At 38.7% G+C, this 14,710-nt stretch overlaps 1 protein-coding gene across 1 annotated transcript; it reads right to left on the bottom strand.

The window, feature by feature from the left end:
- Nucleotides 1-880: 880 nt before the first annotated feature.
- On the bottom strand, nt 881-14,467 carry LOC143848197 (ubiquitin-conjugating enzyme E2 7-like). Its single transcript, XM_077357082.1, has 6 exons — nt 14,196-14,467; nt 13,962-14,064; nt 11,810-11,907; nt 11,598-11,698; nt 10,387-10,464; nt 881-1,129 (listed from the first exon to the last, which is right to left on the bottom strand). Exons 1-6 carry the CDS (start codon nt 14,242-14,244, stop codon nt 1,052-1,054), a joined length of 507 nt encoding a protein of 168 aa, XP_077213197.1. The 5' UTR covers nt 14,245-14,467; the 3' UTR covers nt 881-1,051.
- Between the last annotated feature and the right edge of the window lie 243 nt (nt 14,468-14,710).

Raw genomic sequence — 14,710 nt, 5'->3', positions numbered from 1 at the left:
ATTTTTTCCCTACATCAAAACAGCATCTTTTTCAAGCTTGTTGAGCGTCCCCTTCTAAAGTTCTGTGTGGAATGGTTTAGAGTTTTCTAAGGTAGGATTTCAAAGGAAGGGGTGATTCTGGAAATAAGATTGCAATCTCAAGGCCAAGAAGTACAGTGGTTGTTTCACCTGCCTCCTTAGTCCTTTCCTAGCATTTACACTTTTTTTCCGAGCGAAACAAGAAAATTCCTCTACTCTTTTTCCTCCTATGCTTGCTCAACATCCCTAGAGAAGTTTTTTTTTTTTGAATGACCACCATTTCATTACTAAGAAGACCAAGGTGGTCAAGGCACATTGAGGAAAAGACACCCAACGGGCTAAAATACAAAGAAAAGAAATGATTCAAGGAGGAAGAGAAGTTAAATTAGTGAATGCCTTCTTTCTGCTTCCAACTTACCACAAAACTAAAAAAAATAGAGCTTAGGGTGATTTTCCTAGCTAGTGTTTCCACCTCTTATTACACCAATTCAACTTTGGGTTATTATGCCTGTTGAATTGGGTTGGGATGATGGTGCTCCGCAATTTTTTGGGTGGAGCTAATCCACAATTGGGCCCAAAAGATCAACTACTTTGATGAAAGGATTAACTATAAGAAAGAGACGAGGGATTGTGATTTCTAAATTAATCATCCGACCACAGTGAGCCCTAAATATTCTTCCTAATTAAAGAAGTCTGCCAATTTAATTTTCTAAAAGAAAAAAAAGGGTGAGTAGACCACTTGGGATTAAAACTCAACAAAGAATCAAATCACCAATCCATCCTTTTATTCTTTTTGGGTCTTATTTTCTTGATAAAAAGGAACAGAAAAAAAAGTGACCACAAAACATAGATAGTACCATGCAAGCAGACACTCATCAATCAAGCCCACTTAAATAGAAAACGTTTTCAAGATTTATGTGTATTGACAATTTACTTGAAAGGGAACAACAGATCATCAGATAAAAGCAACCAGACCTTCCAAATAAGGAGTTTCAGGCAGATGTGCAAGCTGGCTCGCAATCTGAGGAACTGCTCAAACCATTTCTTGTGAGCGTCTGACAATTCGACTGACTTTCTTTTTGAAATCATCCCTCCGCTCTCTCCAATCTTTCTGCAAAAAAGAGAAGATACATGACTTGTGTACAAGTGAAAGAACAGATACTAAACTATTAAGCAATGCTGTTGAATTTCTCATATGTGCCTACTGTAGCATATGGGTCCCACTATACAACTCAACTCAACTAAGCCTTTGTCCCAAACTAGTTGGGGTCGGCTAATGAATCCTTTAGAAAATTTTCATTAAGAAGGTGAAAAGATCTACCCGGCTCAAATTGACTAAGTCTAATCCTGACACTAGTTGCGTTCGTCTACAAGGATCATTTCTTTAATTCTCTCCTATCCAAGGTCATGTTCTCTTTTATGTTCCTAGCCCTCCTCACTATTTCTACCCAAGTTGTTTCCGGTCTGCACCTAACTCTTTTTACTCCATCAGCTTAGCACGAGTCACTTCTTCTCACTGGAGCATCCAAAGGCCTACGTTGGATATGCCCAAACCATCTTAAGCGGTGCTCTCTCATCTTCTCCTCAATTGGTGCCACCCCCACCTTTTTACGGATGTCTTCGTTTTTAATTCTATCTAACCTTGTGTGGCCGCATATCCATCTAAGCATTCGCATATCCGCTACACCCATCTTATGCACATGCTGCTTCTTGGTGGCCCAACATTCTGAGTTGTACAGCATGGCTGGCCTTACAGCTGTCTTATAAAACTTTTCCTTCAACTTGGTAGGTATTTTACAGTCGCACAGAACTCCTGAAGCATGCTTCCACTTCAACCAACCTGCTCTTATTCTGTGGTTACCCTCCTCTTCAATCTCTCATTCTTATGTAGGATTGAACCAAGATAGCGAAAGATATCCCTCTTAAGTACCTCCTATCTAGTCATATTTACTACGTCCTCACCCCGCCTCCTTACATTACTATTGTTGCACTCCATATACTCCGTCTTAGCCCTCCTCCTTACATTACTATTGTTGCACTCCATATACTCCGTCTTAGCCCTGCTTAGTCTAAAACCTTTGGATTCCAAAGTAGTTCTCCATAACTCTAACTTAGCATTAACTCCTGCTTTGGTTTCGTCAATTAATACTATGTCATCTGGAAATAACATACACCACAACACCTCGTCCTGGATACCCTCCGTAAGTTCATCCATAACTAGCGTAAAAAAGATAGGGCTAAGCCGATCCTATAGTGGAATAAATTAGTTTGGATTTAGGATATATCAGACTTAGAAGATATAAGATATGTTCATTGGATTACTTGTACTGTAGATCAGGCAGGTAGGATAGATTAAGCAACTAGGATTGATTTGGATACTAGCCAATATAGGGTTATGGGATACATGAGTGGGTAAGTATTTTTTTTTCAATGATGGATGGGCCAAGCGCTGAAACTATCCTGCATTGGACAATCTTAATCCTCCAATTTGTGGAAAATTTTGCATTGTCACCTTCTACAAACCGTCCATTTTACAAAAGTTCAAGGGCTAGGATTGTCCAACATAGAGGTTTTGTGGGGCATGGCCTGTCCATGGTAGGGAATAACAAATAAATCTAGGATTATATAATAAGTAATCCCAATCATGTACCTTTTTTCTTCTTCTTTCCTATTACAGAAAAAAACTAGCACTAGGAAGATTCATCATTGAGAGTCCTGCCTAGATAGTAGCAAAAGACCTGATTGTCGGAAAATGCCTCCTGTTATCGAAGAACAGACTTCCTACCAAATGTTATCAGAGGCCACGTACCAGATCCTGGGGTTGGGATTGTGGCTGAATGCTACTGATAAGTCATCCAAGCCTACAGGCTACATTGCCAACCGAATACCCAGTCTCTGCATTCAGCTTGGCAGTTTTCCACTTCTACACTCTTCAAGTAAATGCATTCAATTAGTCTACGTGAAGGGAAGCGAAGGCTCTCAGGAAGGCAGGATGCGACGGAGAAGCGTGAAGGGAAGCGGTGGGGAAGCGTGAAGGGTATAGTATAATTATTGAAAAGATGACAATTTAAAAACAAATAAATTCAAGTTTCCAACTGACATAAGCAATTTGAATCCAACCATCCTAAATTACATGCAAATCCGAGAACACAGTTAGTGTCTTCAGAAGTTTAGATGTTTTGAGCAAGAATAAAAAAAGAAACCACAAATAATAATACAATAAACCAATAATTTAAACTCAAATTGGATTAAAAGCAGACTTCTGATATAAATGGTCCTCCCATCTTTCCAAAATGAGAGATCTATTTTGGGATGAATGGAACTCCCACTTCTCAGAATGAGAGATCTATTTCCCACTCTCCATTGTTTCCGGGTAAAGAGCACACTCATATGATTGATACTAAATGAGAAATAGACCTTGTCCGGACAGAACAATTGATATCTATTTATTCCACGCCTGTTTGACCCAGACAAAAGAATTTAAGTTCAACTTGGAAGGTAGGAACTTCTCCACAAAAGATTTATTCAATAATTCTATTATTGGCATAAATGCATAATTGCCTCTGACGAAGTTCAATGTCGCTCTTTTTTTTCTCCACAAAACATTTCTTCAAGAATTTAAGTTCAACTTGGAAGGTAGGAACTTCTCCACCAAATGAGAGATCTATTTTGGAATAGAGATCTACCACCTCGTTTGCTACCAGGAAGCAATAAAAATTTGATTGTCTTGGATGAAGGCAGACTAGCTAGAAGAAATAGCCAAAGGAAGAGCCTTTTTCAGGCGCTCTGCTAATACTTTCGCTAGCACCTTATGCAAGCAGCCCACCAAACTAATAGGGAAAAATCCACAACCTTTGAGGCCCCTTTGACTTTGGGAAACAAAGCTATGAACGTTGCACTTGTTCCCCTATCTAGCTCCAGTCCATCATAAAATTCTTTGAAGAATCTCAAGATATCTTTCTTGACAAAATCACAACTCCAAAGATATCTTCCCTTACATAACCACAACAACTTTGAAAGAAAGCGAGGCAAAAATCATCCGGGCCTGGGGCTTTGTCCCTTTCCAAGGAGAATAACCCCTATTCTATTTCCTCTTTCGAAAAGGATTTTTCCAACCTGTTTCTATCCTCGCTCCAGCTACCAAACTCCACATTCTCAGGGACTGGGCGGACTATACTTTCTGAGGACTATGGCTACTCTTTTATGCCTGTAAAATCTCATAATTTCTTCTATTATCTTCTCTTTTTTGTCAGATAACAATCCATTGACCTCCAATACTCAAATCTGATTACCACGCCTTCTTGCACCAGCGATTCCATAGAAGTAGGCCGTATTTTCGTCACCTTCTTTCAAGCTTCCCACCTCCTCCACTTCCTCGCAACTAGCTGAAACTTCTTCCTCTTTCCTTTAGCTCTTTCTTGACATAGTGAAGATTCAAACCAATTACCATGTCTGCCGGCCCAAATTCCTCAGCTTTGTCCCACCACTCACCCATTCTTTCCTCCATTGTAGGAGATTCCAGCCATGCTCTCAAATATGAAGGGGGAAGGGCCCCAGGACTCCAATCTTGGGTCCAAAAGAATGGGACAATGATCTGATACTAAATGGGGAAGCCCTTTCTGACAAACTTCAGGGGTACTGTCTAACCAGCAGGGGCAAATCAGGAACTACTTAGGCTTGCATTCCTGGACCAGGTAAACTGCACCCATTTTGGCTGACTCAACTGCATCCTACGATCTCTTCTACCAATCTGATTTCATTAAAGTCCATACCCCCACAGTCTCCCTTTGTAGATCGGGGTACCCTCGAATCATTCCATGATTCCATCGCTGAATGATTCATCGGCGGGACGCCAAACCCCCCACCCACGCACACACCCACCAAGGATTAGTCCATTTCTCCCTTAATGACTCCAATTCCTCCAATAAAAACCATTTTTCTTCTCTTTCCACCAGGCCATATTAAACCTGACAAAGTCCACAACGTATTATTACTTAGGTTTTTTAGCACTAATGACACTGAAAATCTTCCACTCCAAATGTCAGCTAGCTCCAACTTTGCCTCATCCCACGCTACTAGGATTCCCCCTGATGCTCCTCCTGAGTCTGTTGCCACAAAGTTCCAGTGACTACACAACCCCAAGCCTTTGATCTCTGCCATACTCCAAGCAGACATCTTAGTTTCTTGAACACAAAGTACTTCTGGTTTATGATTCCTAACCAACTCATTGACATGTGCCTTTTCTTTTTCCACGGAGCCCAGCCCATTCACATTCTTTTTTCTAGAGGCCTGAAAGATTGCAGATTTTCCTCTTCTTTTTTCCCTTCCTTCTCAACCTTCTCATTACTTCTCAACTATTATGGCTCAATTTTGAGCAAAAAAAAGAGTTTGGGCCCATGAAGACAATGAGGCATGATAACAAAAAAAATTCAAGATCTTAACAATTGAAGGCTTTTTTCATAGTGACTAGGAAAGCCTAAGCAATGACAATGTCAGGTGAGTAACAACAATATAAAAATGCAACGAATAGATGTTAGACTGAAGAAATAATAAGGAAACAGCAAACAATAATGATAGCTTAGAAGCTAAATCTACATACTTATGGTTAGAAACTGCTCCTGAACCAGGAACCATCAAATTGCAAGTGGATTCTTGTTGGGATCGCAATCCCATCCTCTTAGGAGTGGGGTCCATCTCCATTGGAAGGAATCCAGTCTTGGAAATGGAATCCCTCTGTTGGGTTGTGAGGATGGATTTCATTATATTATATTATATTTAGCATATAGATGCTAATTTATACTCCACACTAGATAGTTAACGTAATCTATTCACTATATTATCTAGTAAATTCTAAAACACATTCGATTCAGATCAATTATAGTCTATTTCAGGCATCAAATGTATACCAGAAACCACCAAATATGATATCTATGGATGATACCCCTAGAAAAGGTCCAAAAATTCATCAAAAGTAGAAAAAGGTTAATAATTGATACCAAAGCTATCATATAAGTTTTACAAGCATATATTTATGTTGCTGACATAGAATTAAGTTTCAATGGAATTATCTATTCACTTCAATAAATTATCTATGTTCATATATCTTTCATATTTCATTGACGAATTTGTATGATCTAGCAAAAAACATGCATAAATCTAGTCCCGCATACAATCAACAATATGATTATAAGTATTTTTTATCATTTCAGAGAAAAATGTAAAAAAAGAAGAAAAGGTAAAAGATTGAAGAAATAAACAATAGGTCTAGCATCCACGAATAGATTTAGCCAAACAAATGTTACCTAGGATGCGGTTTGTTCCTATACGCAGTACAAGAACAGGTATAGGGTATAGTGGTTAGCCTGATATGCAGGACAATGAAGGTATGCCATACATATTTATTCAAAAATAAAGTTCCAATTCCAACAGCAAAATATATAAAGGGAAACGCGGGGGGGGGGGGGGGGGGGAGGGGGGATAAGCTTGTGAAGAAGCAAGTTTCTTCCCCCCAACACCCTGAACGCCCAATTCACGACATTCACTAAATAAGTACCGGCATATATTGCATACTCAATCCTAAAACAAAGAAAACAGAAAACAAATGACCAGTTTGGAAATAAAAACATGATAAATGATCAAACTACTGAGCTAGTGTGAGCTAGTCTGCAGCTGTTTTTTCATCGTCTGCCGAAGTGTTCCTTCTTGCAAAGCCGAATATGCGAGTTTGTCCTAGTCCGGAACCACGGGGTCACCACTTTCAGCGACCCGGATCTCGAACTTACAGCATTTGGGGTTGTGCCACCCAAATCGCGGGACGACATGGGGGGTAGTGACCTCGATAACATTAAGCCAAACAACCCAACCCAAATATAACTACTCGAATTTTTTTTTTCATTGATAAAAAACAAAGACCGAGAAGGTCAATACAAGGAAGAGGAAGATGAGGAGATAGAATAGGACCCCAATAGGGGCGACGGAAAATGAACTATCTCGGAGGTAGAAAATCATATAGCTCCACACCCACTTTTGATATGCTGATGTGATTAGACCGTTGGATCTTTTTATTATCGTTGATACCTAGCTTATTTCTCATGGTATTTGATTACATTAGTTATTTTGGACATTATGCTGGACCAAGATGTGGGGGATGTCCACATCATCTAGGGCCCACCATCGCATACACCACTTTTGCCTTTCCAGTTTTGTTTAGCTAGTACCATTTCAAAAAAAAAAAAAAAAAAAATTTGTTTAGCTAGTTTTTCCTATTATGCCCTTATGCTACTAAATCTTTTTTCTTTGTGAATAGGGGTATGGAAGTCTTTTCACTTTCATTTAAGTGAGCTAGCAAAGGGGCCCACCAACAAAGCAATATAAAAGATATAGCAAGAGAGGAGAAAACCTATCTTTTGAAGAATTGTGAAAATCCAAGAAAAAAGGAGCCGTTGGCCTCCCCTTCTCTCCAAAACACCATGGGCGTCTTCTCATCCCCTCACCCCCTCACGTGTGGTGAGTATTCTACCTCTCTATCTTCCTCTATTTTCTTCCTTTTACTCCCTCTTGTCATCTATCTCTCCCTATTCTTCTCTTCTATGCTCCTCTTTCTCATATTCCTTATTCTTTCTTTCTTTTGTCCACCCTTCTAACCCTAACTCTCTGTTCATCTCTAAGTCTCGCCCATCTTGCTCTCCCTCTCACTCTCTATTCTCTTTTCTCACTCGCCCCCTCCTACCTATCTCTCATTCTCACGCCTCTCTCTTTCTCTTTGTCTCTCTCATTTTTCTCTCACCCTCACTGCCCTCTCTATCTTTCTCCTTTCTTGAATCTCCCAACTCCCTACCTTCTTTATCTTCTTCTTCTTCCTCGTCTCCCACTATTTTCTTCTCCTCTACTCCTCTTGAATCCTCCTCATCAACAGTATTTCAAGAGGTTGCTGCTGTCCGGAGTTTTGGAACGCGACCTCGGGCTTCTCCCCCATTCTCTTGGTCTCTTTGCTAGCAAGATTCGAAGTGAAAGGACTGCTGCGTTTTTATGGTGAGATTTTTCCTTGATTTCAGCGCTTTTAAGACCCCTTTTGCCTTTAGAAACCCGTAGGAACCTTACCCATAAGTTACCCTAGCATATTTTGAGCCTTTTGTCATTTTCTAATAAATTTTCGGGCCCTTCATCTTTTTTTATGTTATGGACAGCAATGAATCAGCAAATAAAGTCAGTTATTTGGGCCTTTAAATCCTATCTTTGAGTCATTTACTTTGATATGTTCAATAACTGCTTGAACTAGAAGTATTTATCATTGATGATCCTTTGGTTACAGTTCATTTCATGCTTCATTTATGCTGAAATTTACCATTAAATGTTTATCTATTTGTTTAAGGGTTATGGAAGGTTGAATGGATATGAAGATTTGGTCCCATTGAGCTCTTAAAATCCTGGTAGTTATTCACGAACCACTAGGTTTGCACCATATGCCCTCTCTAGCTAATATATCAGTCACACCATTGGCCTAACGCCTGACATGAAGAAATAAAATGTTGGAGGCACCCACCCTATCTTGAATTTCATCGAAGGAAGTAGCAAACCTCCATGGAAAAGAGTGTGAGCCTGAGAGCCACCTGATCACATTGAGAGAGTCCCCCCCAACGACCACTATACCTCAACTACCACTTTATTGAAATCTTCATTCGCCACCTAATCACATTGAGAGAGTCCCCCTCAACTACCACTTTATTCAAATCTTCATTCTCAAGAAACTTTACTCATTAATGGATCGCACGCACCTCTGCTTCATTTGCATCTGAATGCCCTATAGGACCCGCAAATGGCCACTTCACTATTCCATGCTGATTCCTTAGCACTCCCAGAATACTAGATGGTCCTGGATTCCCCATGCTAGAGCCATCAAAATTCCGCTTCAAGAAACCTGGAGGAGGGGGCACCCACTCTTGTAAAACCTTTGGTAGAAGTTTTGAATCTTGACAAACCTCTTTCCACCCATACCATAAGTCATAGGCCGCTACAAACCTAAACCATGGGAGGATCTTCACCCAAGATATTATGATAGCTATAACTTTGTTGAAGAGATAACGAGACCTCTTTGATTATCGTTTAAAAATGCGCGCATTCCGATCTTCCCACAACACCCACATAGTAGCTAGAAAGAACACATTCCAAAGAATCTTTCCTATTTTCCTCCATGGTACGTTAGACCAACTTTCCAATAGATCTATGAGCTTAGCTGGGAACACCCATGCTATTCCAAATCTAGACAATAACCTACTCCATACCTCTCTCACCACTTTACAATGGATAAGTAAGTGATCCACTGTTTAAATTACTCTAATTTAAACCCTAGAAACCATGTTACCTATAAAATATATAAATATGAAAAATAGCCCAATATGGATGATCCAATGCTTCAAACTCTTCAACCGCGGGATGAGAATGCTTCTCCTTAAAATAAAAGGTGGCGGCTAAAAATCCCTCTACAAACCTCCTCATTAGAATGGAGAAAAGAAACAAAATGAGTTGCAGAAACCCCATTCTCGTATTCTACAGTATACATTATTGCATGTTTGTTCCCTAGAAAACTCACAAATCTGAAATGCTACAAAATGCATGTTGCAGAAAAGGGAAACGGAGAATGGATTAAACAACAAGATGACAACCGAGAAAATATGCCTAAAGTGTCTTCATTATTAAGGAACTATATGTGTCACCCTGGCAGGGATAGTGGATATTCGATGTTCAATAAAGATAAGAAAAAGAGAATTTAAGATGGAATGAATGAACACAGAGAGAAATAATGAGGTTCAATGAGAAAATATAAATGTCTTTTGGATCCAAAAAAAGTAGTGTAATATCTGTGTAGGTATCTAATTAATTTCGGATCAAATTTGAAGAATAATGAAAAAACTAATAACAATGAAGATCAGGCTCCTATGTATAAAGGGCTTAGTGCAATAAGAGTACTCTGAATTATGTGGGAATGTCATTAGGATACCTAATAGTTCAGTAAGTAAGGATCGGGATACATTTTACATATCACCAACAATGACCGGAATTTTTAACAAAGAAAGCAATGAATTCTCAATTAAGAAGAAACATTATCAAGGCAAATAATTACTTCCAATATGCAAAATATAGATTAAAGTGCAGGACAGTGTGACATTCTGCCCAATTCAGTCGCACCAAATTAATGTAGTTCAAAACCCTCATAATGAGGCCATTCTAATGCCCCATTATGCTCAAATCATATAAATGCTGGCACTAAGATAAATAAGTACAGAACTACAGAAAATTTGGCAGCAGCATCCTGAAGGGATAAATTGACTCTCCCAAAAGAAATGAAGTTCGAAACAAATTTTTACTTACTGCAGCTTCGATATTTGCAGGAGATTCATCATTAGGACTTGAAAGCATGGAAATAATGCTCAAAACTATGCTTTCAACCTGCACATTTAAATCATCTGATTACTCACAAAAGGAACCTGATACAATATAGAATCGGGAATGGATCAAGAAAAAAAGGATATAAGCCATAGTAACATGTCACAAACCAATGCAGGAATTATTTATATGATATTGGCAATAAAAAAAGCACATAGAATGGTTCCTTGTACTACTAGCTCTTGAAAGAATCACAAGTGAGACTTCCAACCACCTAGCCATTTACAGAAAAGGAGGAGGGTGTGATCTTCTCTTAAAACCTCCGTTGTGGGGATGTTTTCTAATTTAGGGTACAACTCCAAATGTTCACATAATAGTATCACTGTGTACTACAAATGATTGTGTTGTATAAACCTATTCCATTAGGATTTTCACAATAAGGGTTCAAGGCGTCACAAATGATGTTGGACGTCGGAGCACTTCTTTTAGTTTTTGGCACTTAGATGAGAATTCTTTGCATTTAGAAAGTTTTTGAACATTAACAAAATGATTGTAGCAGCAAAGAAAATAAATCGGATCACATTATTCTACATACATAGCAATAGCAACCAGAAACAAAGAAAGCCGAATAAACAATCAAGCATGTCCAGTACAGACCTCCTAAAGCTAAACTGTCAAAAAGATTTTTTAGGAAAAAAGAAACTAGCTAAAAGTTGCTTACAGAGAAGTTAAGAGTTCTTTACAGAGCACAATTTCTGCATCTCGAAATCCAAACGACGTCCTGACCCTTTGAATAAGAACAGTTCAATCTCTCTATGTTTGAGAATTCAACTAGAAATGTTTTTTTTTTTTTTTAATCACAAAAAATCATTTAAGAGGAAATGGCAAATCCCACGAACAAGACAATCAGCAATGTAAAACTAAAGAGGTTAATAAGTGAACCAAATCAAAAACCAAGTCCAGTAGGCAAATTCAGTCCATCTTAGCCGACTTGGCCAAATCTTGATGTTACTCATTAATTTTTCACACAGCAACAAAAGCTTAATCAAAACAAGCACTTTACATGTGCTAAGCTGCAATGGACTAACATGAAAGAAGCTTAGTTAATTAAAAAAGATATCCCAAATATTTTCTCAGCCTTCTTGAGGCACCTTCACGACAATAGGCAAAATAATACCAGTATAAATCAATCATACCGTATGGACTGGTGTCCAACGCTCACTTGCAAGCTCATAACCATTTGGGTCTTCTCCGGGAGCATGAAGAATTGATATGCAAACCCTCCCATCAGGATAAACTGAATTCAAAACAAAAATAAGAGTTACAACTATTGCTCGACAAAATAAGAAAAGAGCCACATGTACAATTGCTCGAAAGGAAGACAGATGAACAGAGTTAAGTAACCAACCATTAGGATGCCACATCTCAGATATAAATCTCACTGACGGAGGACTGTTAGGATAATTTTCTGGGAAGCTCATGATGGCATTGAAGTAGCCCCCGTCACTGCAATTTGATGCTTGTTAATTAATAATTACGAAATTTTTGGTGATTGTCAATGCTTGGTGATTATCAATGCTTCAATATGAAAAAGCTTAAGTATCTTGATACATGCAGCATTGGTATAAATTGAAGCCCTAATTAATCACAAAACCTCAAAGCACATGCCTAACAAACATCCATCAAGCAACCCAAAAAAGAAACTGACAACTACGAACGCCACCGACAATTAAGACCAAGGTTGAAATTTCGGTTTTGGTTTCAGCCGAAACCGAAAATTTCGGTGGAAATTTATGTAATTCCGGTGTAAATCTTAAAATTTCGTCCGATATCTTTACGATTCCGGTGTAAATCTTTACAACCCAAAAAGCACATGTCTCTGTTATCAGTTGCTTCCTACCAGTTGTTTTCATCTAATAGATGATTTTATGCAAAGTTATGGATGAGCTATGATAGTTCGTAATGAAATAGTATGAATTGGATAGTACTTACTATTGTAATATCCATGAACGATTACTCATGACATGTAGCTTTGACTACAAGCTTTATTTAATACGTTTTTTTTTTTAAAGGTAGCTTTATTTAGTATGTTCCAATTATGGAACTACCGGGTTTGCATGTTTATGCTGGTGTGACTTGGAATAGTCATGGTTAAGTAGCAGGACATGGAATTTGTCTAAGTGTGTGGCAAGTAGTTGGGGTCCCTATGGGACATGTTTAGGGTCCGGATGGATCGTCATAGCGTGAGTGAAACTTTCACTAGTCTATTGAACATCTTGGTATAAGCCGCAGATGTTGCCTCTCGCAGTCTTTTCGAGAGTGAGACATCTCGCAATCTTATCGAGAGGGTGATTCCTCACAGTTTCATTGATGGTTTGATTTCCCATAGGTTTAGTGGGGATTCGGCTTGCCGCAGGCATAGCGTGTAGGTACCTTAACCAGGTAGACTAGCAAGCTACTTTCATCATACCAGTTACAGTATAAAAGCTACAGTGTGCCAGTTAGAGTATACCAGATAGTGTAAAAGTTAGTGTACATTGAAAATTTTCCCTTGGTCTACGTGGTGTCTTGGCAGAAGCCACAGTTATTTAGTCTCTCGCAGGTATTGCGAGGACGTGGTATCTCGCCAGTTTGCGAGCCGTTATCTTCCGCAGGCTTAGCGAAGATGAGATCGCTCACGAGTTTAGTGAGGATATGATCACCCACGAGTTTAGTGGGGATTGGGTCCCCATAGGTTCATTGAGGACTTGGCTTTCCGCATGTTTAGTAGAGGCGTGCCTTTACCATTTAGACTAGTAGGCCAGTTTCACAATGCCAGTATATTTTATGTGCCAGATTTATGCCAGTTTGTACAGAATTGCATGATATGCCAGTTAGTTCAGCTTTGCTATAATTATCAATGATTATCATGGTAGATATTCATGTCAATTATTTTATAGAACTTGTCCATCTCATTGGGCATTAGCTCACTCTATAATGTTTACTTCGGACAATAGATCTTGTTCTTAAGGGTTTGGGAAACGATAGGATTGCACACTAGACGTTATGTCACAGTTATTTACAGAAGAGTCAGATTATCATCAATTGAATTATTGCATCACTCATTATAGTTCAGCTTGGATATTTAATTTAGCTTCCGCCATTGTGTTTTCATTTCTTGCGGTTTACCCAGTTATATTTTTTGAGATGACCATTAGTTTATGCTCTGTATATTGCATGATTCGCTAAGACGCCTTGCGTGACTATGGACTTGACATCAACCCTAGATTGAAGTAAACCCTAAAAACCCTAGAGAAACAATCCAAACCGAAAAACAACTAAAACACAAATTAAAAAAAAAAATTCCCAAATTATAACAATATATAGCGGAATCAAAAAGCAAACTTTTTATCAATTCCGACATGCAAATCTTCCCAGTCCACCGATCCAAACAATTCAAAAACAAAAACCAAAATCAAACCCTAGAAAAGCATAAACCCCTTATAAGAAAGGAAAAAAAAAGTATCAAAGAAACCATCTTTCTGCCAAAAAAAGACAAAAAAAATAAAAAAAATACTCACTATAAAGTATCAGGAGGCCCTATAATCGTGACACTCCATTCGAATATATTGCTATCATCAACCAATCCGGCCGAGAATCCATCGACGGGATTCTTACTAAGATCTGCAGCCAAAGAAAGAGATTGAGTTTCTAATTCTCAAACCAATCAAAACCCTAGAAAAACCAATCGAAATCCTAGAAAAAGGACAATCAAAACAGAGAAAGAAAGAAGAGAGAGAGAGTTCGATCCGAACCTCTGAGCTGTTTATGAAGGAGAAGACTTGCTTGCGTGGCTGTCGACATGAGAGAGAAACAGTCGTTCGATTTTAGGGTTTTATGGCCTCGATGAGTGATAGAGGAGGAGATGGCCTTAACAAAGCTTTATACACTGTTTTTCTTATTTCTTTCGCTTTGTTTTTCCAGAAAGAGAGATGGCGTTATAATGGCGATATACGTGGGAAGAGTTTTACGGCATTGATCTGATGAGAAATCCAAATTTCGGTTCCGTGTTTACGTGCGATATTGTGCGACTTCACTTTTGTATATTTTATTCCGAAGAATACCAATTTACCATCTAAGGGATGAAAAGATATATTTCGCCCCTTTTTCTTACTTGGGACACCCTCCTCTAGTGTAAAAGAACGGTCATAATAAATACACTAGAGGGGATTGAATGATTGATGCATATGCAACTTTTGCTAAGAGTCCACATCAGATTCCCAGCATAAGAAGATTATTAGAAAGACTAGTTATCTTTCGGATTTTATCT

Source organism: Tasmannia lanceolata, unplaced genomic scaffold (assembly GCF_043159265.1).
Source record: "Tasmannia lanceolata isolate RefF3 unplaced genomic scaffold, GAP_Taslan_0.1 ptg000016l, whole genome shotgun sequence".
Classification (NCBI taxonomy): domain Eukaryota; kingdom Viridiplantae; phylum Streptophyta; class Magnoliopsida; order Canellales; family Winteraceae; genus Tasmannia; species Tasmannia lanceolata.
Note: the sequence above shows the minus strand (reverse complement) of the source record. Positions and strands in the feature narration are given on the sequence as shown.